General features: G+C 41.4%; 1 protein-coding gene across 1 annotated transcript in view; it reads left to right on the top strand.

Moving 5' to 3' along the window:
• LOC116422723 (zinc finger protein 665-like) overlaps positions 1-24,617 on the top strand; it is a 37,006-nt gene extending 12,389 nt beyond the window's left edge. The window contains exons 3-9 of the mRNA XM_031961808.1: positions 6,638-6,644; positions 7,164-7,233; positions 9,675-9,801; positions 15,769-15,775; positions 17,250-17,319; positions 20,193-20,387; positions 22,833-24,617. Coding sequence (XP_031817668.1) covers positions 6,638-6,644; positions 7,164-7,233; positions 9,675-9,801; positions 15,769-15,775; positions 17,250-17,319; positions 20,193-20,387; positions 22,833-24,617 — 2,261 coding nt within the window. The remainder of the gene's footprint in view (positions 1-6,637; positions 6,645-7,163; positions 7,234-9,674; positions 9,802-15,768; positions 15,776-17,249; positions 17,320-20,192; positions 20,388-22,832) is intronic.
• The last annotated feature ends 798 nt before the right edge of the window (positions 24,618-25,415 follow it).

Here is a 25,415-nt window from a genome sequence, read left to right as displayed (position 1 = left end):
GATGCAGGATAGCTTTCCATGAGGTCTATAGGTCTCAAAATGTGGCAACCGATCAACTTCATTCCTCAAGTTTCTCACTTTTGCCTGTATCGGGTGAGGAGCGGGAGGAAGCGGACCAGGAGAAGAATGACCACACAACCCCTCCCTAAGCAGGGAGTTTAGGAAACCTGCAGCATGTGGCCAAACAGGGTGACTCCCAGAGACTTCACACCCCGCCTCAGTCCTTCAGTTGCTGGGCCCAGAGCATGCTGGGAGTCTCCTGGGGAGCAGGCACAGATTTCTGAGTCCCAAGTTTACTTGTGTTTTCCTTTGAGTGCTGGGAGAGTGCGGGAGGCAAGGACGGCCGGCTTGGCCTGGGACTTCTCTCTTCGACCTTAAGCTGCTTAAGGTCAGGTGGCGTGGCAGAGTCTGGAAATCTGGTGCCAGTGGGAAGCTCCGAATGTGGGGGTGCATGTGCAAGGGAGGGGTGCCAGCAGACAAGTTGTGCAAAAGCTGTAGCTGTGTGTGGGGCAGGTGTTTGTGCATCGGTGTAGCTTGGGGGCTGCTGAGTGTCTCTTGGGGAGCCCAACTGACCCCTCACCCACTGAGCCCCGGTTGCTCTTGGCCCTTTTTAACACTTGTAGGGGGCGAGGGTCCTGAAATTTGATCTCCATTTACCTCAGCTCCAGTTTAAAAAGGGGGTGAGAACAACCCCTCCTGCTCTTCCTCCCCACAATAGCAAAATTATGCAGGATGATCTATTCTGATGGATGTAGCTCTTTTCAATAATGAGATGATTCAAACTAATTCCAGTTGTTTAATAATGAAGAGAGTCAGTTACATCCAGAGATAATTATGAGCAATGAGTGTGGACCACAATCTAGCATTAACGCCCTTTCTATTTTGGTTTGCTTGAATTTTTGTTTCCTTGTGGATTTGTTTTCTTTCTATATCCGATTTTTCTTGGGCAGCAAGATAACTGTAGAAATATATACATATATATTGGATTTAACATATACTTTAATATATTTAACATGTATGGGTCTACCTGCCATCTACGGGAAGGGGGTAGTGGGAAGGAAGAGAAAAGTTGTAACAGTTTTTGCAAGGGTCAATGATGAAAAATTACCCACGCAAATAACTTGTAAATAAAACAATTTAATAATAAAAAAAATTATTTTCCTGCTTTCATCTAGTTTAGATTTTATTTTAGACTCATAGGAAACTTGCTAGATAATTTCTTTGTTCTCAGTGATCACTGCTAATGGTTTCTTCCCCAAAATACATAGTATTTGCCAGATTCTCACAAACTCTTCATAGAATCTTTTTTTTTTTTTATATGTAATTGATGAGGGCAGGGTTCATTGTTCTGCCACAGTTCTCTTTAATTGTCCTACCTCAGTTTCCTTAACTATTCTGCCTCAATCCCCTTTGTTGCAACCCCCCCTTCCTTCCCTCCCCACCCACCCCCCTTCATTAAGACTGTGGACCATTTGCTCTAAGGTTATAAATTGTTAATGTAAGAGCAAGATAAGGGGGAGTCCAGACTTCCTGGCTCCTAACTCCTTCTGTCCTCAAGAATTTATGGTGCTACTCCCCTCTAAATATTCCAAAAGATAAGAATATCTGGAATACCTCATTGACATCTTTACTTCTATTTATTCAGACAACCTGACTCTGGCTTCCAGTTTCCCCCCATCCTACTAGAACCAAATTTATGGCCCAGAAACTTCCCACTCTCAATGTTCTGACTTCCCCCCTGCCTTGGACTACCCTTGTAGCTGAGCCATGTGGCTGTATATGTCATTGGGATTCTCCCATTCATCACTGGATACTTTGAGATGAGAGTCCTGTCCAGTCAATTATACTCTCCAATTAATAAAATATTAAAAACTCTCTAATCTCTATCTTGCCTCAGTTTCTCTGGCATTACAACAGAAGGAGAGATGTGGCAGGAATGGGTGAGAGTTTCCTTGTTCTCCAAGGCACTGGTTCTCAGGGAAGGAAACTCACTAACTCAAATGCTGTGATAAAAAAAAAAAAAAAAAAAAAAAAAGGCTTTTTTTTTTTTTTTTTTTTTTTTTATTGTGAAAGAGACACCAAGAGAAAGGCTTCCTTGATAGGCAATATCTTTCTCAAGATTGAGAAGTGATTTTGCAAAGACATATTTTCTGAAGACCTATTTTATACAGGAATCTAAGAATATGCAAGACCATTTGAGTTTATATATGGAAGGAGACATTTTCTGAAGACTCATCATCCTGTTTCCAGAGAATGTGAGACCATTTGAGTTTGTGTAGCTTTTTGTTGGTGATTTTTTATAACTTTACAGGGCTGTCTCAGGTCAGAGTTTTGCTCTCATCATAAGCACTTAAAACCCTGCTTGTGTGGGAAGAAATGTCTCATCATTTTCTCTCTTTCACATCTACAAGTTCTATAGAATTCACATATTTTCCCTAATTCCATTGGGAGAAGCATTTTATAGTAAGAGATTTTTCCAACTTTTATTATCCAACATGAATCTCATTTCAAATGGAAAATGCTTTTCTCAATATTCCACTGGGCTCTTAATGCCTGGTTCCAAGTGTAGGCTCTGACACTCCTAAAGGTTATGTTTTAGGCAATTCCCATTTCTGCTTCTTCTTCTAAGTTGATGAGGGTTGGAGGAAATTTTGGAGGCACTTTTAGCACCAAATCAAGTGACTTTTGATGGTTTAGGAGTTGGGGACAATCGAGGATATTATGGTGGACTTCACTGAGGAGTAGTGGGGGCTCCTGGACCCTTCTCAGAAGGGGCTGTACACTGAGGTCACTCTGGAGATTGTCCAGAACCTTGTGTCCCTGAGTAAGGGCCATGTCAGGGCTGGTGCTTTATCCACTGCACCACCTCACTGCCTCTAATCTGTCTCTTCTTAAAAATGACTTAGGGTATTAAAAGCCACTGTTTGTACTGAATACACCTTTGAAGTTTTGTATGGTTAGTTTGGTGACAAGCTGCAATGACTCCTATGTAACATTGCTATTTTTGTTTATACATGTGTGTACATCTTTTTTGTGTATGTTTGTCTTCTTCAGATGTAGAAACTGGGTTCACAGTAAATGAGATGAGTTAAAAGCTGGGAATTTTTGTGGAAGAACATGACCTGCAAAGGTTCATGGATGATGGTCCCTGTGACTTCAATTTGAAGCAATTGTATGATTTTTATTTATTTATTTATATTTATGAAGAAACAGGTATACATAAATCCATAAGCATGGGAGGTATTATACAAGCACTTAGTAATATAACCCAGGCTAGAAGTGATGTGACAACATGAATCAACATGAGGAATCACACATGCAAGTGGTGATGTAACAAACGATATGTATCAGCATGAGAGAAATCATACATGCAATAGTGATATAACAAGTAATATGAATCAACAAAGTATTATAAAAGATTTCCATGTGTCCTAGGAGGTATGTAAATAAAAACTAGGCATAGACATCCTTCAGCAACCAAGAAGTAGTCCAAAACCAATTTATTATCCATCACTTCATGTATCAGGGAATTCAATGATTCCTGCAGGTTTTGAAGCCCTGTAATAGTGTCACTGACAATTTTTGATGTTTATGAGTCAATTGCCATACACATTACCAGCCATGCTTTTTTACTGGCACGTGTAGTCAGAGATGGAACTACCTGATGTTTCTTGGGTCTTCTCGTTTGTTTCGAGGATCTGCTCCATCTCTTTCCATTGGACAAGGCGAATGCAGCTTGTTGGCACCCATGTGATTCTTTCTCCATCTGTAGAGATACAAGCAAACCCTCTCCCCCAAGGAGTTAACCTATCTGGTCCCTTACATTCACTATTGTCTGAATCTCTCCACATCACCTGGAGATTATATTGGAGCTGCTCACACTGGACATTGCCCTTCTGGTGGGTTATAAAACCTTCCTGTTGGAGCCAGTGCATCTTTATAAAAAACAAACAAACAAACAAAAAACAATAAATTAATAGCATAAAGGGTTAAATATAAAAGTTCTCCAGGGTTACCCCTGGCTCCCTCTTTCTTTTGTTTTTGGAGGACTGTCTTGAGGTCTGTTTCTCCTCTCTACAACTGCCCGTTCTTCAGGATTAAAGGATATGCCAGTGGTCTGTAAAATCTGATACTGTGCACAAAAGTGTGCAAAATGTTTAGAAGTATATGCAGGTCCGTTGTCTGTTTTTATTGCTTGTGGCACACCCAGGATTGCGAAAGCTTGGATAAGGAACTCAGGGACCACTCTGGCTGTCTCTTTGCTGCTGGTTTTACAAAAGTGAATCCTGAAAAGGTATCTGCTAAAACATGGAGAAAAGATGACCATTTATAAATACAGGACCTCCTGATCTGCCCAATCTGCAAGCACTATTTTAGTGACCCTATAACAGAGGATTCTGGGAACACCTTCTGCCGGAATTGCCTCCCTCCAAAATCCCAGCCTTCATGCCTCCATACCAACTGGAAGATAAAGAGCATGGTACAGGTGGCCAAGAAGCTAAAGCCTTGCCTGGAGCAGTCCTAGGCCCTCCCAGAAGGATGGTGCCCCGAGCAGCAAGAGTGCTTGAAGTTTTTCTGTAGAGAAGATAATGAGAACATCTGCATTGTGTGCAGATACTCCATCCTTCACCAGGGCCATACCCTGACCCAGCTGCAAGGACTCCACCCAAAACAAGAGGTAAATCAGACAGCCCAGTGATCTTCTGGGGCAAACAAAGTGAAGAAGCCAGTGTTGTGGCTTTCAGGAAACGGAAGAAGTCAGCAGGGGAACTGCAGGAACTCCCAGGGAAGCAGGATGGAAAATCTTCCCACTTCTGAACCCCTTACACAGGCTGCCCTCTGTGTCTATAAGGTGTTCCCTCCTATGCTACAGCTGTTTGAAACCCCTAGCTCCTTTCTAGGCTCTTCTCCTTTCGTCTGTCATGTAAATCCCTCCTTCATCCTTACTCTTAAAATTCCATGCTTTGGAATCGCCTCTGTCCATGTTAGATCTCCCCATGCTCCTGGAGGCTAGAGACTTTGAAGCAATCTTTGGGTGCTCAGCATTTAGGAAGCTGTTCCTTGATAGTCTTTAAATTGAGTTCCTCTCCCCCATCCTCCCCTCCCACCCAGGCAAGATGACTCCTTCCACATCTCTAGAGCATTGAATTCTCTTCCACTTGTCTTTCCATGAAACCAGACACAGGATCCCAAATTACTGCCATTAGCTTCACCCGCAGCCCCTCGGGAATCCTCCCTGGCAACCAAGAATCAGTTAATCACGACACCCCTTTAAGAAAGGGAACATCCTGGAAAGAAGAAATTTCAAATTGAAGTTTGAGAGAAATTCTTATTTTACTATTCTGAGAGGAGAACCCCTGAGATTAATATGTCTATTTTCTCTGCATTCCCTTACCAGGCAGGTGGCCTGAACACAGAATAAGGCTGTTTGCTGAAAGGAGCCAGTCAGGAGCATGCAGTGGCCAAAGTCCTACTCACTCCCAGAAGCCTTTGCTGGTGTTCACTGCCTGATTTGGCTGAGCTGCGCACCCCAAGTTGGCCCACACCAGCCTTGCAGTCAATTGTAACAGGAAAAGATTGGGCTCCTGTGCCCCACCTGTCCTTTCTTGACCCTAAGTCCTCTTCATGATTTCCCTTTGTAGTTTTCAAACAGAAGTCTCTCCTGGGCTAGGGGCTCCTTTGTACCTGGTCCTGGGGAACCTCAGCACTAGTGTTTGGTTTTCCATCTAATAAAACTTCTGTTTTCAACTTAGCTTGGACTCCTTTGTATTTTATAGGGTGAATTTTGCTCTATTGACACTATTACATTAATGACCAGTTATTCATTTAGGATCCAGGCTTTTTGTTCCTTTGTTTCTTCATTTCAGGCCCAGACCCTTTAAAAAGTCAGTCTCTGAAGGACATGGATGATTGAGTAAATTTCCTAACCCTTAAGATGCTTGTGCTTTATTCTTGGGCAACACCTTTCCCAACTAGGAGATCTCAGGTCAGAGAGATGGAGGCAAAAAGATGTCAGAGAGAAGGAGATGGAGAGATCTCAGCTCAGAGAGATAGAGGTAGAGAGATCACAGAGAGGAGATGGAGGCAGAGAGATCTTACCTGAGAAAAGGAGGCAGATTTCAGCTCAGAGATGGAAGTAGAGAGACCTCAGTTCAGAGAGGAGAGAGATCGCACATCCAGGTGATTCTGCTTTAGGCCAAGAGGATGTGGATGGGTCCTCCTAATCCCAGGGGCCCACGTGCTCCATCTCTTGGGAAGGACCCCTCCCCATCCCAGGCTTCCCAAAAGGACTCAGATTATCACATCCCCTACCCCATCACTCAGAACTCCCTTTCCCCATCTCTACTCCCCTCTCCCTTCCTCATTTTCCCTCCTCAGCATGACCTCTTGGCTCCCAGCTCTCCCCGGACCCCACAACCACCTTCTTAGTCACACATCCTGCCTCCTACATCCCTTCTGGCTGCCCCAGCCATTCCCCTCCCCCCCCCCCCCAGGCCCCATTTCCTGGTCTCTGAGATCTCCCTGCCTCCATCTCTGGGACCTGAGATCTATCTCCTCTCTGAGCTGAGATCTCTCTGCCTCCTTCTGACACAGTTGAGATTGTTCCACCTTCTGGGAGCCGTCTCTGCACCTGCAGGTCCCAGGTAGGTCTGACCCAGGGCCCCTCCTCACCTTACCCCGCTCCTGCTTCCCGCCCTTCCCTTTGGGCTCATCTTCCCCCTCTGACCTCTTGTCTAGTGTCCTCCACATTGGCAGGAGCTGGTCTCCCTCCAAGTTCAGGCTCAGGGTCTCCTCCCAGAGGTCCTGGGATATCTTCTCCCCTGAGGGTCACAGCTGCCTGACCTCCCACCTCCCCCATAGTATGGATGTCATATGGAGTCCCCTGATCTTGGGGGGCAGCAAATGATCAGCCCCAATCTTCCAGCTTCCGAGTCTGCCCCATCTCTCTATTCCTGACTGCTTACAAAACTTTATCCTGCCTGGTCTGAGGAGACCCTCCCTACTCTCTCCTGGGTTGGAGTCTCTCCCCCGAGAGTGGGACAGCACCACTGTTTGTCCCAGTTCTCAAAGCTCTCTGTCTCATTCTGGGGGGATCAGCTTCCAGGCCAGGAAAGGAAGGCTCAGACCTGTCCTCCATCTCTGAGATCCTCTTCTCTCCCCAGCCTGGCTGGCACAGGACCCAAGGCTGAAAACAGAGAGATGGCCTCGGGCATCCAGAGACCGTCTTCCCAGGTGAGTGTGGTCCCTGCCCAGAGCTGAGCAACCTCAGCTTAGGGGGCTCCAAGAGAGCTCAGGAAGCTTCCTCCTGTCAGAGGGAGGGGTCCCTGGCAGGGCTGGCAGCAGGACAGGAATTGCCCTCCTGGCATTGCCCATTTCCTGCCCTTCAGGACACCCGCAGCTCCCAGGGCTCTCTCTGAGACCCTCTCCTTTACCAGGTCTTAGATCAGGTCAATAAATGTTTAGAAATTAGTTCCTCTGGGCCAAGCTCTGTGAAAACCACTGAGGATGCACAGGAAGGTAAAGAAAAACCAGATGCCGCCCTCAAGGAGCTCCTGGGGGGAGAAAACATCTCATGAGCTGTGTCCACACCTGTGCTGGACAGTGTAGATGGGAGCTATTCTCAGAGGAAGGTTCAGCAGTTTGGGGACCAGGAAAAGCTTGTTTTCAGAAAGGGAGAATTTAGCTGAGATGTGAAGGAAGCCGGAGGTGAGGGAGGAGGCCATTGCAAAGAGGAGAGAAGCCATTGAAAAGGCCAAGGGTCAGGGGACAGAGGGTCCTGGTTAAGCATAAGCCAGGAGCCCAGTGTCCCTGGGGCAGAGAGGACGACTGAGGTGTGAGAAGACACGTCAGGGTATTGTCATGTCTGGGTATTGTCATGTCTGCCGTGGGCCAGGAGCCACATAAAGATTATCTCATTGATCCTATTGTGGGAATTGTCAGGGTCCTTGGTAGGGAAAGCCAGACTCAGAGAGCTCAGGGTCCAGCCAGAGAGTAAACTATGGTTTATTTATCCACTGGAGGGTGTGACAGACTCCATGAATGGGGGGTTACATTTCCTCAGATGTCACAGAAACAATCTCTCCTCCTTACCTGACCTGGGCTTTGGTTGGATCTGTTGGGTCTCAGAGAGAGTTAGAAAGAAGTTAGGACCCAGATACACAAAGGTGCATTTGCTTGTTTGTTTTAAATTATTTTCAATTTTATGTGATGACCAATGGTAGCATTTATGTTTATAAGATTTGGAGTTGTAAATTTTTCACCATCCTTTCCCTCCTTTCCTAATAAAATGGTGGGCAACTTGATACAGGTATATCTGTGCTATCATTTAAAATATACTTCCCTATTAATCAGAGTTGTGAAAAATGAAAGAGATCAAAAGAGGAGAAAAAAAAATAAAGTAATTGATATCTATGTTTCAGTTACTTTATTTTTTTTTCTCCTCTTTTGAGTCTATCTGTTGTTTCTTTAGTGTGTAGAAAGCCTTTTCCTTCTTGAATCTTTTGTATTTGCCTTAGATCCTTGTGTTCCTGAGAGCAGCAGAGTCCTTCATAGCTGACCACCAAACTCTGGTGCTGATTCTGTATACAATCTTTTCCTGGCTCTGGTCATTTCACTTTCCATTAATTTGGTTTTGTAGTTCTTTCTGAAATCTGCCTCGTCATCATTTCTTATTTTACAATACTATTTCATTATATTTCTATACCACAGCTTGTTCAGCCGTTCCCCACTTTGTGGTGTTCTTTTCTTTTCTCAAATATGATGGTTCTCTGGGAGCAGGTTTCTTGGGGAGGTTCTGGAGGCAGCCTTAGTTTCAGTTCAGAGTAATAATCACCTCAAATGCAGCCAGGAATTAAAATCCAGTTCTTTATTGTTTCTTCCAAAATAGCCTGGTAAACTTTCCTTGGTTCCGAGAGCTCTTGTCCTTTAGCTCTTCCAGCTTCTGCCTATCTCCAACTGACTCTCCCTGAGACTGAGAGCTTCTTATATATGATCTCTTAAAGGTGTGAACCCAAAGGTTGACTCCTCCTCTGAGAGAGTGGGATTGTGGGAGGTATAAACTTGTGAATCTCATACTGAATCTTGAAATCTCCCAAACTTGTGAACTAATGTGTGAGCTAATGTGTGAACTCTCAAAGGTGTAAACATAAGCATTGTTTCTATCAATTCTAGTGACTTGACACCTTGTAAGGATTCTAAAACCACTTGATGGGAATTCCCTCAGTTTCCACAATGTTGCCTCCAGGAAAGGGCTTCTATGAATATTTTTGCAAGTGTAGGCTCTTTACCTCTTTTTATGATCTCTTTGGAATATAACAGACCTAGTGATGCTATATTTGATCTTATCTTTTCTTTTTTTTTCTTTTGTTTTTTGTTTTTTTCTTTTTGCTATATTTGATCTAAAGATTTGTACAGTTTGGTTGCCCTTTGTTCATAGTTCCAAGTTACTCTCCAGAAACCTTGGATCACTTCTCATTTCCTCATCAGTGCACTAGTGCCCCAGGATTCCCACATTCTTTCCAGCATTGATCATTTTTGGTCTTATTAGTTCATCTGATAGATATGAGGCAAATCCCATTTCTGCTTCAACTTCCTCCTCTATCTTGATGAGGATTGGACTAGATGAATTCTGGAGACCCTTTCAGCACTATATCAAGTGACTTTTGATGGTTTAGGAATTGGTGACAATCAAGGATGTTGTGGTGGACTTCACTGAGGAGGAGTGGGAGCTCCTGGACCCTTCTCAGAAGGAGCTGTACAAGGAGGTCACGCTGAAGAATGTCCAGAACCTGCTGTCCCTGGGTAAGGACTATTTCCTCTCTTTTCTTGGTATCCCTCATCAGTTCAAAATGAGCCCAAACAGCACAGAAGTGATCCACACTGTGTTGCATCTCAGAACCTGGATTGAGTGTTCAGTCATCTGAGGGCACCGAGTCTGCATCCATTATGGTGTTGGCTGTACTTTTTTGAGTTCATAATTAGCCCTCAGTCAGGCAGCTGACTTCCTGCCACATTTGTTAGATAAACTGCATGAAAATGGGCTTAAAAATGGGAGAGGGTAGTGGTAAGATGGCACAGTAGGACAGGAAATACTTAGCTCCATCACAATCTCCCCTAAAACAAAAAATAAATGCCTTACAAATCATTTTGAGCAGCAAAAGTGAATAAAACTCCAGAAGTTGTCCAGATCTTAATAGGATCTTAGGCAGGATCTCCTCTCCCTAGACAGAGATTTGACTCAAATAAAGGGCTATGCACTCTATGCACACTCTGCTGAGTTAGCCAAGAGCAAGCTCCAGGGGCATCTGCATTGGCCTGGGGTCTCAGCCTCCAAAACTTTCACCTCTGGCACAGTGAGGGGCAGGAGCAGGGAACTGAAAGAAGAAAAAAAAAAAAGGACCCTGTTCTAGGCAAAACTTCTCAGATGATCTCACATCTCAATACTCAAAGGGAGAGGAATAGGTTTTTTTTGATGAAGAAATTAAAACTGTTTACAACCTTATGAGAAAATATTCTAAGTTATTATTGATTAGGGATATGCAAAGCAAAAAGATTATTTTAATATCAGGTTAGGGACACTAATATCTTGGTGCTGAAATTATGAACTGATCCACTCAATTTGGAGAACAATATGGATTTATGACAAAAGAGTTACAAAATTATATATGGCCTTTGAGTTTGATATACACTATTAGGTCTATTTGCTAAGATATTTAGGGAAAAAAGAAGCAAATAAAAATGAACTTTATCTGTCTTTATTTACTGGGGCAAAAAAACAACATGTTTATAACCTTTGCTTAAACTTTTAGGAGAGTTAAACATGCCTTCCTAGAGATGGGTAATCGAAAGTCATTGTAATCTGGTAAATCTTGTAGAGTTTTCATTTTTCATTGAATTCCTTCTGAATTTCCCCATTACTTTCATCAAACTCCTTTGGATGTTTACTTTTTTCTCACATGAGTAAATGTGGTACTATCCAACATATCTCTCAAAGCAGTCGACTCCTTATCTGCTCTATAATTTTTCAACTGTATGTTGGCTGAGTTTTCCCTCTAATTAGGAAAAACTATTCCAGCACAAAGAAGACTCTAATCTACTGTCATTAAGTATTTGGTAGTCATCTTGGCCTTGGGCCCCTGCCTCTGCTGAATGTGTATATTTTATTGGGAGAGGATAATTCTCTGATTGGTCCAGTACTTTGAGATTTATGTCTCACATATTATCTATCTCTCTTTTATTATTATTATTATTATTATTATTATTATTATTATCATCATTTTTGCCGAGGCAGTTGGCGTTAAGTAAGTTGTCCAAGGTCACAAAGCTAGGAAGTGCAAGTGTCTGAGGCCAGATTTTTACTCGGGTCTTCCTGATTTCAGGGCTGGTGCTATATCTACTGCACCACCTGCAGTCTGTCTCTTCTTAAAAAGGACTTGGATTATTAAAAGCCATTGCTTGCAGTGGGTACAGCTATGAAATTTTGTATATTTAGTATGGTCACAAACTGCAGTGATTCTTATGTTACATTCCTATTTGTGTTTATACATGTGTGTATGTCTTTTTGTATGTATGTTTGTCTTTTTCAGATGTAGAAACTGGGTTCACAGTAAATGAGATGAGTAAAAAGCTGGGAATTTTTGTGGAAGAACACGACCTGCAAAGATTCATGGATGATGGTCCCTTTGACTTCAATTTGAAGGAATTGCATGATTTTATTCTCAAAGAAGATAAATATTCAAAGAGTGATTGTGAGCAGTATGAAATTGGAAAGAGATTCCGCTGGACTTCTATTCTAAATCACGATAAGAAAATGACTTCAGGAAGTGATTACCTTCAAGGTAGTGAATACAAGAAAGGCTTCATTGAAGAGGTACGGCCTTTGGTTCCAGGTAATCAATGGGATATAGCTGTGAAGTACAGTTCAGGCCTCAATGGCCATCAGAAAAGTGATACTGAAGAAATGCTTTCCATAAGTAATAATGTTGAGAAGGCTGTCAGTCAGAACTCTAATCTCCTTACTCATCAGCAAATGCATATTGGAAAAGAACCTGAGGAACATAATGTATGTGAAGAATCCTCATCTTATCTCTCATCTCTTCCTTACTGTCCTGGAATTAAAAGATCTGGATGTGATCAGTGTGAGAAAGCCTTTGGTTGGAATCCAGCTCTTGCTAGCCTGCAGAACGTTCATACTGGAGAGGTGACACATAAATGTTCTGAATATGGGAGAGCTTTCAATTTTAGATCATTCCTGCTTAACCAGCAGAGAATCCACCCTAGAGAGGAGCCTTATTTAAGTATTCAGTGTGGAAAGCCTTACATATGTAATCAAAGTGGAAAAAATTTTGCAATTATCTCCTGTCTAGCAAAACTTGAGAAAACCCAAACTGGAGAGAAACCTATTAAATGTAATCAGTGTGGAAAGGCCTTTAAGTTCAGTTCCAATCTTGTTACACATCAGAGAATCCACACTGGAGAGAAACCTTTTAAATGTAATCAATGTGGAAAGGCTTTCAGATTCTCATCCAGTCTTGTTACACCTCAGAGAATTCAAACTGGAAAGAAACCTTTTAAATGTAATCTGTGTGGAAAGGCTTTCACACAGAGTACCAATCTTGTGGAACATCAGAGAATCCACACTGGAGAGAAACCTTTTAAATGTAATCAATGTGGAAAGGCCTTTATATCCAGCTCTCATCTTGCTAGACATCACAGAATCCACACTGCAGTGAAACTTTTTTTTTTGATTACTGTTTTTTTTTTTTTTTTCTTTTTTTTTTCCCTATTTTGGGTAGGACAGATTAGTAGTGAGAACTATACGACCCATAGGATTGTTCTTCCCCTGATCCTCTAATCTAAAATATTAAGAAAGGCATTATTACAGTAATGATCCATGCAATAGAACAGAAGGACTGAGAAAGCCTTGGAAAATGTTTTATTAAATCCATTACAGCTCAGAAAAGAAAATCGGGCTTTGCAGATTTGTTTCTTGACATATTTTTCTATTTTCTGTAAATTTAAAATGTTCATTTGATTTCATTTGTATGAATTTTAAAATTAAAAAAGAAATCAGATATTGATGGTTTCCTGTTATTTTCACCAGTGTTAAAGATATTATTACCAAAATTATTATAAGAAATCAAAAAATTATTTTCATGACATTCTCTATCTTTTAAATGTAGATCTTGAATCAAGAATTCTCCTAGCTACATTTGTAGATTATACCTAACACTTTGTTTTAAAAAAACAAATAGTTTTATAGAAAAAAAAAATCCTTGTACATCTCTTACCTACCTGAAATAGTGAATGACAAAAAAAGTAAATCTTCCTATTCTAAATGTGAATAATCGATGCAAAATTCCCATCCTGTCTAATCCCAAAATATATTTATCTCAAATATATTCTTGAGCAATTTTTATTTAGGAGATGGCATAAATCTTTTCCATTCTAATCTCTGGCATCTTTCTCATGTTTTTTTTTTTTCTTAGTGTCATTCATTCATAATTGAGGTAGAAAGAATCCCCTTTCCTATTCTTTTTTTTTTTTGTTTGACTAAAGAAATGGGGGTTAAATGCGCGCTCAACTCGGAAGTGTTAAATGTCTGAGGCCAGATTTGAACTTAAGTCTTACTGCCTATCTACTCTATGGACTGCATCGCCTAGCTGTCCTCTGTTTCCTATTTTTTAAATGCTTAATTTCATTTTCTGTGCCTTTTTCTTGAAGAGATTTTTCACTTTCTCATCATTGAAACCTTTTAATTTTGGATTCATGTAACTTACTCTGAGTTAGACCTTTTTCATTCTCTTTGTTTTTTTTTTTTTTGTTTTGTTTTTGTTTTTTTAATTTATCTTTACATGGTATGGATTAAAGATCTTTCACCATTCTGGTTGTTTATCAGTGTACTTTGCAAAATGGTATAAACTGAACATTTCATTCTCTTTGAATGTCTTACATTAGGAATTTGGGGGCATTTTGGCTTGTTTTTTTTTTTTTTTTTTAATAATGTATTTATTTTATATTTTCCCTCAGTTAAATCCAGACCTAATTTTTCACACTTGTTTTTAAGAGTTTTAAGTTCTAGGTTCTCTCCCTTATTCCCACCTACAATGAGGAATTACAAGTGACAATATGCAAAACATTTCCATAAAAGTCGAGTTGTGATGGGGACAGCTAGTGGGTGCCCTGTATAGGGCACCAGGTCAGATGTGATGGGGTTCTGTCACCATATATTGGGGAGACAGAGTTTAGGACCCCAAAAGTATATTTGGGTTATGGCAAGGTGTCTCAAAAACAAATGTGAATTTAGATGGCCTGCAGCTCCAGAGACAAAGCTTTTCTTATGCTGCCGATGGCAGGCTAAATCCATGTGAATTTTAATAAAGAAAAGGGAATTTAATAGCCTCCAAGGCGGAAAGACAGAACATAAGGCACAAGAGGACATTAAGGGACGAATGTGAATTCTGGGGGATCTGACAAGAGGGTAAGAGGTGTAAAGTGGGTTGGGTCTGGGGAGAGGGTAGTAACTGGGGAATCAGGAAGGGCCTCTTAGCAGAAGTAGCCTCTGAGCAGAGCCCAGAAGGGAGGCAGAGGGGGAAGGCAGGCAGCACCTGGGGCACAGGGATAGCCCTGGTTGTGGTACCAAGCAGGAAGATCTGCTATGACTGTAGGCCATAAGTGAGTGGGAGGCCAGTGTGGCTGGAGCAGAAGCCTGAAGAAAAAAAAAAAAACTGATGGAGGCTGATGGGGGTTACATTTTTTTCTGAGGACAACCAGAGCTGTAGTCAGAAGGGGATGGTTTGGGTGTGGGCAGAGAAGAGACAGATTGGAGAAGCATAAGTAGAGAAGAGCTCAACTCATCTTGGGAGCAATTCTCCCAAAGTGGAGCATGGCTCTTTCTGAGCTCTTTCTAGGTCCTTGGAGGAAAATTCTGGGGCTTATGATTGGGAAAACAGGGAAAATATGGATCACAAAACACAATGTCTTCCATCTTTGAGACTACCAGGCAGCCCCAACTCTTTCTGTTTGGAATCTTGCTTTCCTTGGTTCTCTGACTTGATTTACTCCCGACAGGCTTGCTGTCTCTCTAGTCCCATTTGGTTGCATCATCATCCCTCTCCTACTTCCTAAGTGAGGAGCTTCCCAAAATATTTTGGGGCCTCTATTCCTCTTTTTCCAAACACTCTTAATAGTTTCATCAAATCTCATGGATTCAATGATCTATTTTATAAAACAATATGGAACCCATTTCCCCAAGTCTTTCTCCTTCCTGAAGTTCCCTATTTCTATGAAAAACACCTCTACTGCTGCAGGTTCTTAGGTTCCAGTCTTGTAAGAAATTGCCCAAATATAGATCAGTCCTTTATTTTTTAGCTCTGGGTGAGGGCTGGTGCCAAGCGTGGGGGGCCGGGAACGTGGGGAGGGAGATTTATTTTCATGAAAACAAAGAAGTTTGTGTGAGATTATGTGTAGGCTAGATTCATGTTTAGGTCATGTAGGGTCCTTCCAGAGTGGCGGAGTGGGCGGGGCTCCTGGGATTAGGAGGACCCGCCCATAGCCCCTTGGCCATAAGGAGAATCACTGGGAGCTGAGATCTCTCCATTTCCTTCTCTCTGAGATCTCTCTACCTCCATCTCTGGGACCTGAGATCTCTCTACCTCCATCTCTGGGACCTGAGATCTCTCTATCTCCTCTCTGAGCTGAGATCTCTCTACCTCCTTCTGACACAGTTGAGATTGTTCCACCTTCTGGGAGCCGTCTCTGCACCTGCAGGTCCCAGGTAGGTCTGACCCAGGGCCCCTTCTCCCCTCACCCCACTCCTGCTTCCTGCCTTTCTCTTCGGGCTCATCTTGCCCCTCTGACTGTAATACCGAAGAAACTGAGCAAGACAGAGATTAGAGACCAATTCAATAATTTATTAAATGGAGAGAAATACTGGGACCAATGGATCCATGGTTGATTCCAGGGCTAGACGAGACTATCATCTCAAAGAGTCTAGCTCCGAGTATTGGGACAGCGAGCTTTTTATGGAATAACAAGAACAATAATGGAGGTACTGTTATGCCATAGTTCTCTTTAACTGTTCTGACTCGGTTTCCCTGAACTAGTTTCCTTTATTGTTTCCTTACTGTTCTGTCTCAATTCCTTAAAATTGCAAAAACCCACTCTGGTCCATTAAGATTGGGAACCATTTACTCTAAGGTTATAAATTGCTAGCAAGATAAACAAGAAGAGCAGACCTCCTGTCCTCAAGAATTTACAATATCTCTCAAGACCTCACTGACATCTTTATCTTTGGGTATTCAGACATCCTGTCTCTGGGCTTTTAGGATTTATGATCTCCCCCCATTCTGACAGAAGTCTTCCTGCCTTCTTGGTATTTGTTTCTAGGGGTATTTAAGGAATTGGGCAGCTCCTATTGATTGCTGGATTCTTTGAGATGACAGCCCTTTGACCAACATGGTTTCCTTGGTTCCAGTATATCTTTATCTCTGTCTGACTGGATAATTTGAGAGGAGAGTCCTGTCCAGTCAATTATACTCTCCAATTAATAAAATATTGAAAACTCTAATCTCTCTCCTGCCTCAGTTTCTCTGGCATTACAATACTAGGTGGGGATAACCTAATGGAGGGAGGTTACTGATATTCTAATGACATCTAAAATGGATAAACCTTTATCTTGTCAAACATTAAGGAGTGTCTATAAAACCTTTATCTCAAACATTAAGAGGGGAAGGTTATAACCTAAAGCAGAATAAGGAAGTAGGATAATTGGAGGAACTGGTCATCCCATTAAAAGGGAACTTTAGCATAAGATGACCTCTTATCCAGTGGTCTCCCTCCAAGTTCAGGCTCAGGGTCTCCTCCCAGAGGTCCTGGGATATCTTCTCCCCTGAGGGTCACAGCTGCCTGACCTCCCACCTCCCCCATAGTATGGATGTCATATGGAGTCCCCTGATCTTGGGGGGGGGGGGGGAAGAAAATGATCAGCCCCAATCTTCCAGCTTCCAAGTCTGCCCCATCTCTGTTCCTGAGCCCTCCTTAGAAAACTTCTTTATCCTGCCTGGTCTGAGGAGACCCTCCCTCCTCCCTCCTCTCTCCTGGGGTGGAGTCTCTCCCCGGAGGGTGGGGCAGGGTCACTGATTGTCCCAGTCCTGAAAGCTCTCTGTCTCATTGGGGGGGGATCAGCTTCCAGGCCAGGAAAGGAAGGCTCAGACCTGTCCTCCATCTCTGAGATCCTCTTCTCTTCCCAGCCTGGCTGGCACAGGACCCAAGGCTGAAAACAGAGAGATGGCCTCGGGCATCCAGAGACCCTCTTCCCAGGTGAGTGCAGTCCCTACCCCGAGCTGAGCAGCCTCAGCCCAGAGGGTGTCTAAGAGAGCCCAGGAATCTTCCTCCTGTCAGAGGGAGGAGTTCCTGGCAGGGCTGGCAGCAGGGCAGGAATTGCCCCCCTCTACCCATTTCCTGCCCCTCAGAGCACCCAGCAGTTCCCAGGGTTCTCCGAGTCCCTTTCCTTTGCCTGGTCAAGATTAACTCAATCAAGAGGAGCCAGAAAATAGCTCCACTGGGCCAAGCTCCAGGCTAATCACTGAGGGTGCAGAGGAAGGTAAAGAAAAAAAATCAGATCCTGCCTTCAAGGTGCTCGCAGGGGAGGAAATATCTCATGAGCTGTGTCCACACCTGCGCTGGGCAGTGTAGATGGGAGCTACTGTCAGAGGAAGGTTCAGCAGTTTGGGGACCAGGAAAAGCTTGTTTTCAGAAAGGGAGAATTTAACTGAGATGTGAAGGAAGCAGGAAGTGAGGAAGAAGGCCATTGCAGACAGGAGAGAAACCATTGAAAAGGCCCAGGGACAGGGGACAGAAGGTCCTGGTTAAGCATAAGCCAGGAGGCCAATGTCCCTGGGGCAGAGAGGAAGACTAAGGTGTGAGAAGGCTGGTGTGGGTATTGTAGTGTCTGCCATGTTACAGGAGCCACATAAGGATGGTCTCATTGATCCTGTTGGGAATTGTCAGATTCCTTGGTAGGAAAAGCCAGAGTCGGGGAGCTCAGGGTCCAGCCAGAGAGTAAACTATGGTTTATTTATCCACTGGAGGGTGTGACAGACTCCATGAATGGGGGGTTACATTTCCTCAGATGTCACAGAAACAATCTCTCCTCCTTACCTGACCTGGGCTTTGGTGGGATCTGTTGGGTCTCATAGAGAGTTATAAAGAAGTTAGGACCCAGATACCCAAAGATGCATTTGCTTGTTTGTTTTAAATTATTTTCAACTTCATGTGATCACCAATGGTAGTATTCATGTTTATTACAATTGGAGTTGTAAATTTTTCACCATCCTTTCCCTCCTTTCCTAATAAAAAGGTGGGCAACTTCATATAGGTATATATCTGTGCTGTCATTTAAAACATATTTCTCTGTTAATCAGAGTTGTGAAAAATGAAACAGATCAAAACAGAAGAAAAAAAAGAATAAAGTAATTAAAAGATATATTCTTTAATCATTGCAAAGCCCATCACTTCTTTATTTAGGGTGTGGAAAGTCTTTTCCTTCTTGAATCTTTTGTATTTGCCTTAGATCCTTGTGCTCCTCAGAAGAGCAGAGTCCTTCATAGCTGACCACCAAACTTTGTTGCTGATTCTGTATACAATCTTTTCCTGGCTCTGGTCATTTCACTTTCCATTAATTTGGTTTTGTAGTTCTTTCTCAAGTCTGCCTGTTCATCATTTCTTGTTTTACAATATTATTTCATTATATTCATATACCACAGCTTGTTCAGCCATCCCAAACTTTTTTTTTTTTTTTTTTTTTTTAAATTTAATAGCCTTTTATTTACAGGATATATACATGGGTAACTTTACAGCATTAACAATTGCCAAACCTCTTGTTCCAATTTTTCACCTCTTCCCCCCCCACCCCCTCCCCTAGATGGCAGGATGACCAGTAGATGTTAAATATATTAAAATATAACTTAGATACACAATAAGTATACATGACCAAAACATTATTTTGCTGTACAAAAAGAATCAGACTCTGAATTATTGTACAATTAGCTTGTGAAGTAAATCAAAACTGCAGGTGTGCATAAATATAGGGATTGGGAATTCAATGTAATGGTTTTTAGTCATCTCCCAGAGTTCTTTTTCTGGGTATAGCTAGTTCAGTTCATTACTGCTCCATTAGAAATGATTTGGTTGATCTCGTTGCTGAGGATGGCCTGATCCATCAGAACTGGTCATCATCTAGTATTGTTGTTGAAGTATATAATGATCTCCTGGTCCTGCTCATTTCACTCAGCATCAGTTCGTGTAAGTCTCTCCAGGCCTTTCTGAAATCATCCTGTTGGTCATTTCTTACAGAACAGTAATATTCCATAATTTTCATATACCACAATTTATTCAGCCATTCTCCAACTGATGGACATCCATTCAGTTTCCAGTTTCTAGCCACTACAAAAAGGGCTGCCACAAACATTCGTGCACATACAGGTCCCTTTCCCTTCTTTATAATCTCTTTGGGATATAATCCCAGTAGTAACACTGCTGGATCAAAGGGTATGCACAGTTTGATAACTTTTTGAGCATAGTTCCAAACTACTCTCCAAAATGGTTGGATTCGTTCACAACTCCACCAACAATGAATCAATGTCCAAGTTTTCCCACATCCCCTCCAACAATCATCATTATTTTTTCCTGTCCTCTTAGCCAATCTGACAGGTGTGTAGTGGTATCTTAGAGTTGTCTTAATTTGCATTTCTCTGATTAATAATGACTTGGAGCATCTTTTCATAGCCATCCCAAACTTGATGGGAATTCCCTCAGTTTCCACAATGTGCCTCCAGGAAAAAGCTGCTATGAATATTTTTGCACGTGTAGGCCCTTTACCTCTTTTTATGATTTCTTTGGAATATTACAGACCTAGTGATGCTATATTTGATCTAAAGATTGGCACAGTTTGGTTGCTCTTTGTTCATAATTCCAAGCTGCTCTCCAGAAACCTTGGATCACTTCTCATTTCCTCATCAGAGCACTAATGTCCCAGTATTCCCACATTCTTTCCAGCACTGATCATTTTTGGTCTTATTAGTTCAGCAAATCCCATTTCTGCTTCAACTTCTTACTCTATCTTGCTGAGGGTTGGACTAGATGAATTTGAGAATCCCCTTCAGAACTAAATCAAATGAGTTTTGATGGTTTAGGAATTGGTGACAATCAAGGATGTTGTGGTGGACTTCACTGAGGAGGAGTGGGATCTCCTGGACTCTTCTCAGAAGGAGCTCTACAAGGAAGTCACACTGCAGAATGTCCAGAACCTGCTGTCCCTGGGTAAGGACCATTTCCTCTCTTTTCTTGGTATCCCTCATCAGTTCAAAATGAGCCCAAACAGCACAGAAGTGATCCACAATTTGTTGTATCCCAGAAACTGGATTGAGTGTTCAGTCATCTGAGGGCACCAAGTCTGCATCCATTATGGTGTTGGCTGCACTTTTTTGAGTTACATAATTAGCCCTCAGTCAGGCAGCTGATCTTACTGCCACATTTGTTAGATAAACTCCCTGAAAATGGGCTTAAAAGAATGGGAGAGGGTTCTGGTAAGATGGCACAATAGGACAGGAAATACTTAGCTCCCTAACAATCTCTCCCCTCCTCCCCCCAAACAAAAAATAAATGCCTCACATTCATTTTGAGCAGCAAAAGTGAATAAAACTCCAGAAGTTGTCCAGATCTTAATAGGATCTTAGGAGGGATCTCATCTCCCTAGACAGAGATTTGACTCAAATAAAGGACTATGCACTCTATGCACACTCTGCCAAGTTAGCCAAGAGCAAGCATCCAGGGCACTGGCCTGGGGTCTAGGCCTCCAAAACTTTTACCTCTGGCACAGTGAGGGGCAGGAGCAGGTAATTGGAAGAGAAAAAGAAAGGACCGTGTTCTAGACAAAACTTCTCAGATGAAGATCTCACATCTCAAAACTCAAAGGGATAATAATGGGTAGTTTTTGATTAAGAAATTAAAACTGATTACAAGCTTATGAGAAAATATTCTAAGTTATTATTGATTGGGGACATGCAAATCTAAAACATTTTAATATTACGTTAGGGACACTAATATTGTTGCTGAGATTATGAACTGATCCACTCAATTTGGAGAACAATATAGATATATGACAAAAGAGTTACAAAATTATATATGCCCTTTGAGTTCGATATATACTATTAGGTCTATTTGCTAAGATATTTAGGGAAAAAAGAAGCAAATAAAAATGAATTTTTTCTGTCTATTTACTGGGGCAAAAAACCAACATTTTTTGTTGTAACTTTTGCTTAATCTTTTAGGAGAGTTAAACACTGCCTTCCTCAAGATGGGTAATCTAAAGGACTTGAAATCTTGTTCATCTTGTAGAGTTTTCATTTTTCATTGAATACCTTCTGAATTTTCCCATTATTTTCATCAAACTCCTTTGGATGTTTACTTTTTTCACAGATGAGTAAATGTGGTACTATCCAACATATCTCTGAAAGCAGTCGACTCCTTATCTGCTCTGTAATTTTCAATTATGCCTTGGCTGAGTTTTCCCTCTAATTAGGAAAAACTATTTCAGCACAAAGAAGACTCTAATCTACTGTCATTAAGTATTTGGTAGTCATCTTGGCCTTGGGCCCCTGCCTTTGCTGAATGTGTATATTTCATTCGGACAGGACAATTCTCTAATTGGTCCAGTACTTTGAGATTCATGTCTCCCATATTATCTACCTCTCTTTTATTATTATTATTATTATTATTATTATTATTATTATTATTATTATCATTTTTGCTGAGGCAGTTGGCGTAAAGTGAGTTGCCCAGGCTCACAAAGCTAGGAAGTGTAATTGTCTGAGGCCAGATTTGATCTTCCTGATTTCAGGGCTAGTGCTCTATACACTGCACCACCTAGCTGCCTCCAGTCTGTCTCTTCTTAAAAAGGACTTGGGTTATTAAAAGCCATTGCTTACACTGAGTACACCTATGAAGTTTTGTATATTTAGTATGGTCACAAACTGCAGTGATTCTTATGTTACATTCCTATTTGTGTTTATACATGTGTGTATGTCTTTTTGTGTATATGTTTGCCTTCTTCAGATGTAGAAACTGGGTTCACAGTAAATGAGATGAGTAAAAAGCTGGAAATTTTTATCGAAGAACACGACCTGAAAAGATTCATAGATGATGGTCCCTTTGACTTCAATTTGAAGGAATTGCATGATTTTATTCTCAAAGAAGATAAATATCAAAAGAGTGATTGTGAACAGTATGAAATTGGAAAAAGATTCCGCTGGACTTCTGTTCTAAATCACAGCAGGAAAATGACTTCAGGAAGTGATTTCCTTCAAGGTAGTGAATACAAGAGATGCTTCACTGAAGAGGTAGAGCCATTGGTTCCAAGTAATCGATGGGATATAGCTGTGAAATGCAATTCAGACCTCATTGGCCATCAGAAAAGTGATACTGAAGAAATGCTTTCCATAAGTAATAATGATGAGAAGGCTGTCAGTCAGAACTCTAATCTCCTTACTCATCAGCAAATGCATATTGGAAAAGAACCTGAGGAACATAATGGATGTGAATTATCCTCATCTTGTCACTCATCTCTTCCTTACTGTCCTGGAATTAAAAGATCTGGATGTGATCAGTGTGGGAAAGTCTTTGGTTGGAATCCTGTTCTTGATAGCTCGCAAAAGGCTCATACTGAAGAGGTGACTCATAAATGTACTGAATATGGGAGAGCTTTCTATTATAGATCATTCCTGCTTAACTATCAGAGAATCCACACTAGAGAGAATCCTTATTTAAGTCTTCAGTGTGGAAAGCCTTGCATGTGCAATCAATGTGGAAAAACTTTTACAAATGTCTCTTGTCTAGCAAAACATGAGAAAACCCACACTGGAGAGAAACCTTTTAAATGTAATCAGTGTGGAAAAGCTTTTACACAGAGTGCCAATCTTGCTGCACACCAGAGAATCCACACTGGAGAGAAACCTTTTAAATGTAATCAGTGTGGAAAGGCTTTCACATCGAGGTCCTATCTTGCTTTACATCAGAGAATCCACACTGGAGAGAAACCTTTTAAATGTAACCAGTGTGGAAAAGCTTTCACATCTAGCTCCGCTCTTGCTAGACATCAGAGAATCCACACTGGAGAGAAACCTTTTAAATGTAATCAGTGTGGAAAAGCTTTTACACAGAGTGCCAATCTTGCTGCACATCAGATAATCCACACTGGAGAGGAACGTTTTAAATGTAATCAGTGTGGAAAGACTTTCACATCTAGCTCCGCTCTTGCTAGACATCAGAGAATCCACACTGGAGAGAAACCTTTTAAATGTAATCACTGTGGAAAGGCTTTCACTTTGAGGTCCTATGTTGCTTTACATCAGAGAATCCACACTGGAGAGAAACCTTTTAAATGTAATCAGTGTGGAAAAGCTTTTACACAGAGTGCCAATCTTGCTAGACATCAGAGAATCCACACTGGAGAGAAACCTTTTAAATGTAATCAGTGTGGAAAAGCTTTTACACAGAGTGCCAATCTTGCTGCACACCAGAGAATCCACACTGGAGAGAAACCTTTTAAATGTAATCAGTGTGGAAAGACTTTCATAACGAGAGCCAGACTTGCTGCACACCAGAGAATCCACACTGGAGAGAAACCTTTTAAATGTAATCAGTGTGGAAAGGCTTTCACATCCAGATCCTATCTTGCTTTACATCAGAGAATCCACACTGGAGAGAAACCTTTTAAATGTAATCAGTGTGGAAAGGCTTTCACATCTAGCTCCGCTCTTGATAGACATCAGAGAATCCACACTGGAGAGAAACCTTTTAAATGTAATCAGTGTGGAAAGACTTTCATAGCAAGAGCCAGACTTGCTGCACACCAGAGAATCCACACTGGAGAGAAACCTTTTAAATGTAATCAGTGTGGAAAGGCTTTCACTTTGAGGTCCTATCTTGCTGCACATCAGAGAATCCACACTGGAGAGAAACCTTTTAAATGTAATCAGTGTGGAAAGGCTTTCATATGTAATTACAGGCTTGCAGAACATCAGAGAATCCACACTGGAGAAAAACCTTTTAAATGTAATCAATGTGGAAAGGCTTTTAGATGCAACTCAAATCTTGCTGCACATCAGAGAATCCACACTGGAGAGAAACCTTTTAAATGTAATCAGTGTGGAAAGGCTTTCACTTTGAGGTCCTATGTTGCTTTACATCAGAGAATCCACACTGGAGAGAAACCTTTTAAATGTAATCAATGTGGAAAGACTTACACATCTAGCTCCACTCTTGCTAGACATCAGAGAATCCACACTGGAGAGAAACCTTTTAAATGTAATCAGTGTGGAAAGACTTTCATAGCAAGAGCCAGACTTGCTGCACACCAGAAAATCCACACTGGAGAGAAACCTTTTAAATGTAATCAGTGTGGAAAGGCTTTCACATCCAGGTCCTATCTTGCTTTACATCACAGAATCCACACTGGAGAGAAACCTTTTAAATGTAATCAGTGTGGAAAGGCTTTCACATCTAGTTCTGCTCTTGCTAGACATCACAAAATTCACACTGCAGTGAAACTTTTTTTTTGATGATTGTTGGTTGTTTTTTGTTTTGGATAAGACAGATTAACTGTGGGAACTATACTAGCCATAGGATTATTCCTCCTCGATCCTCTAATCTAAAATAATAAGGAACGCATTATTACAATAATGATACATGCAATAGAACCGAAGGACTGGAAAGCCTTGAAAAATGGTTTATTAAATTCATTATAACTCATAAAAGAAATTCAGGCTTTGCAGATTTGTTTCTTGACATTTTTCTGTTTGTTTGATTTCATTTGTATGAATTTCAAAATTAAAAATGCAATCAGATATTGATGGTTTCCTCTTGTCATTTTTACCAGTGTTGAAGATATTATTACAAAAATTATTACAAGAAATCATAAAATCATTCTCTTTCTTTTAAATCTAGATCTTGAATCAAGAATTCTTTTAGTTACATTTGTAGATTACACCTAACACTTTTATTTTAAAAACAAATATTTAAAAACAAAAGAGCCCAACTCCTCTTAGGAGCAGTTCTCCCAAAGTGATACTTGGCTTTTTCTGAGCTCTTTCTAGGTCCTTCGAGGAAATTTTTGGGGTTTCTGATTGGGAAAACAGGGAGAATATGGATCAGAAACCATGTCTTCCATCTTGGTGACCACTAGCCAACCCCATCTGTTTCTGTTTGGAATCTTATATATATTTGATCTAACAAATCTAACATTTAACATGTATTGGACTACCAGCCATCTAGGGCAGGGGATGGGGGCAACAAGCAAAATATTTGGAACACAAAGTTTTGAAAGGGTCAATGTTGAAAAATTAACCATGAATGTTTTG

Source organism: Sarcophilus harrisii, chromosome 3, assembly GCF_902635505.1.
Source record: "Sarcophilus harrisii chromosome 3, mSarHar1.11, whole genome shotgun sequence".
In the NCBI taxonomy this organism is placed as follows: Eukaryota; Metazoa; Chordata; class Mammalia; order Dasyuromorphia; family Dasyuridae; genus Sarcophilus; species Sarcophilus harrisii.
Note: the sequence above shows the minus strand (reverse complement) of the source record. Positions and strands in the feature narration are given on the sequence as shown.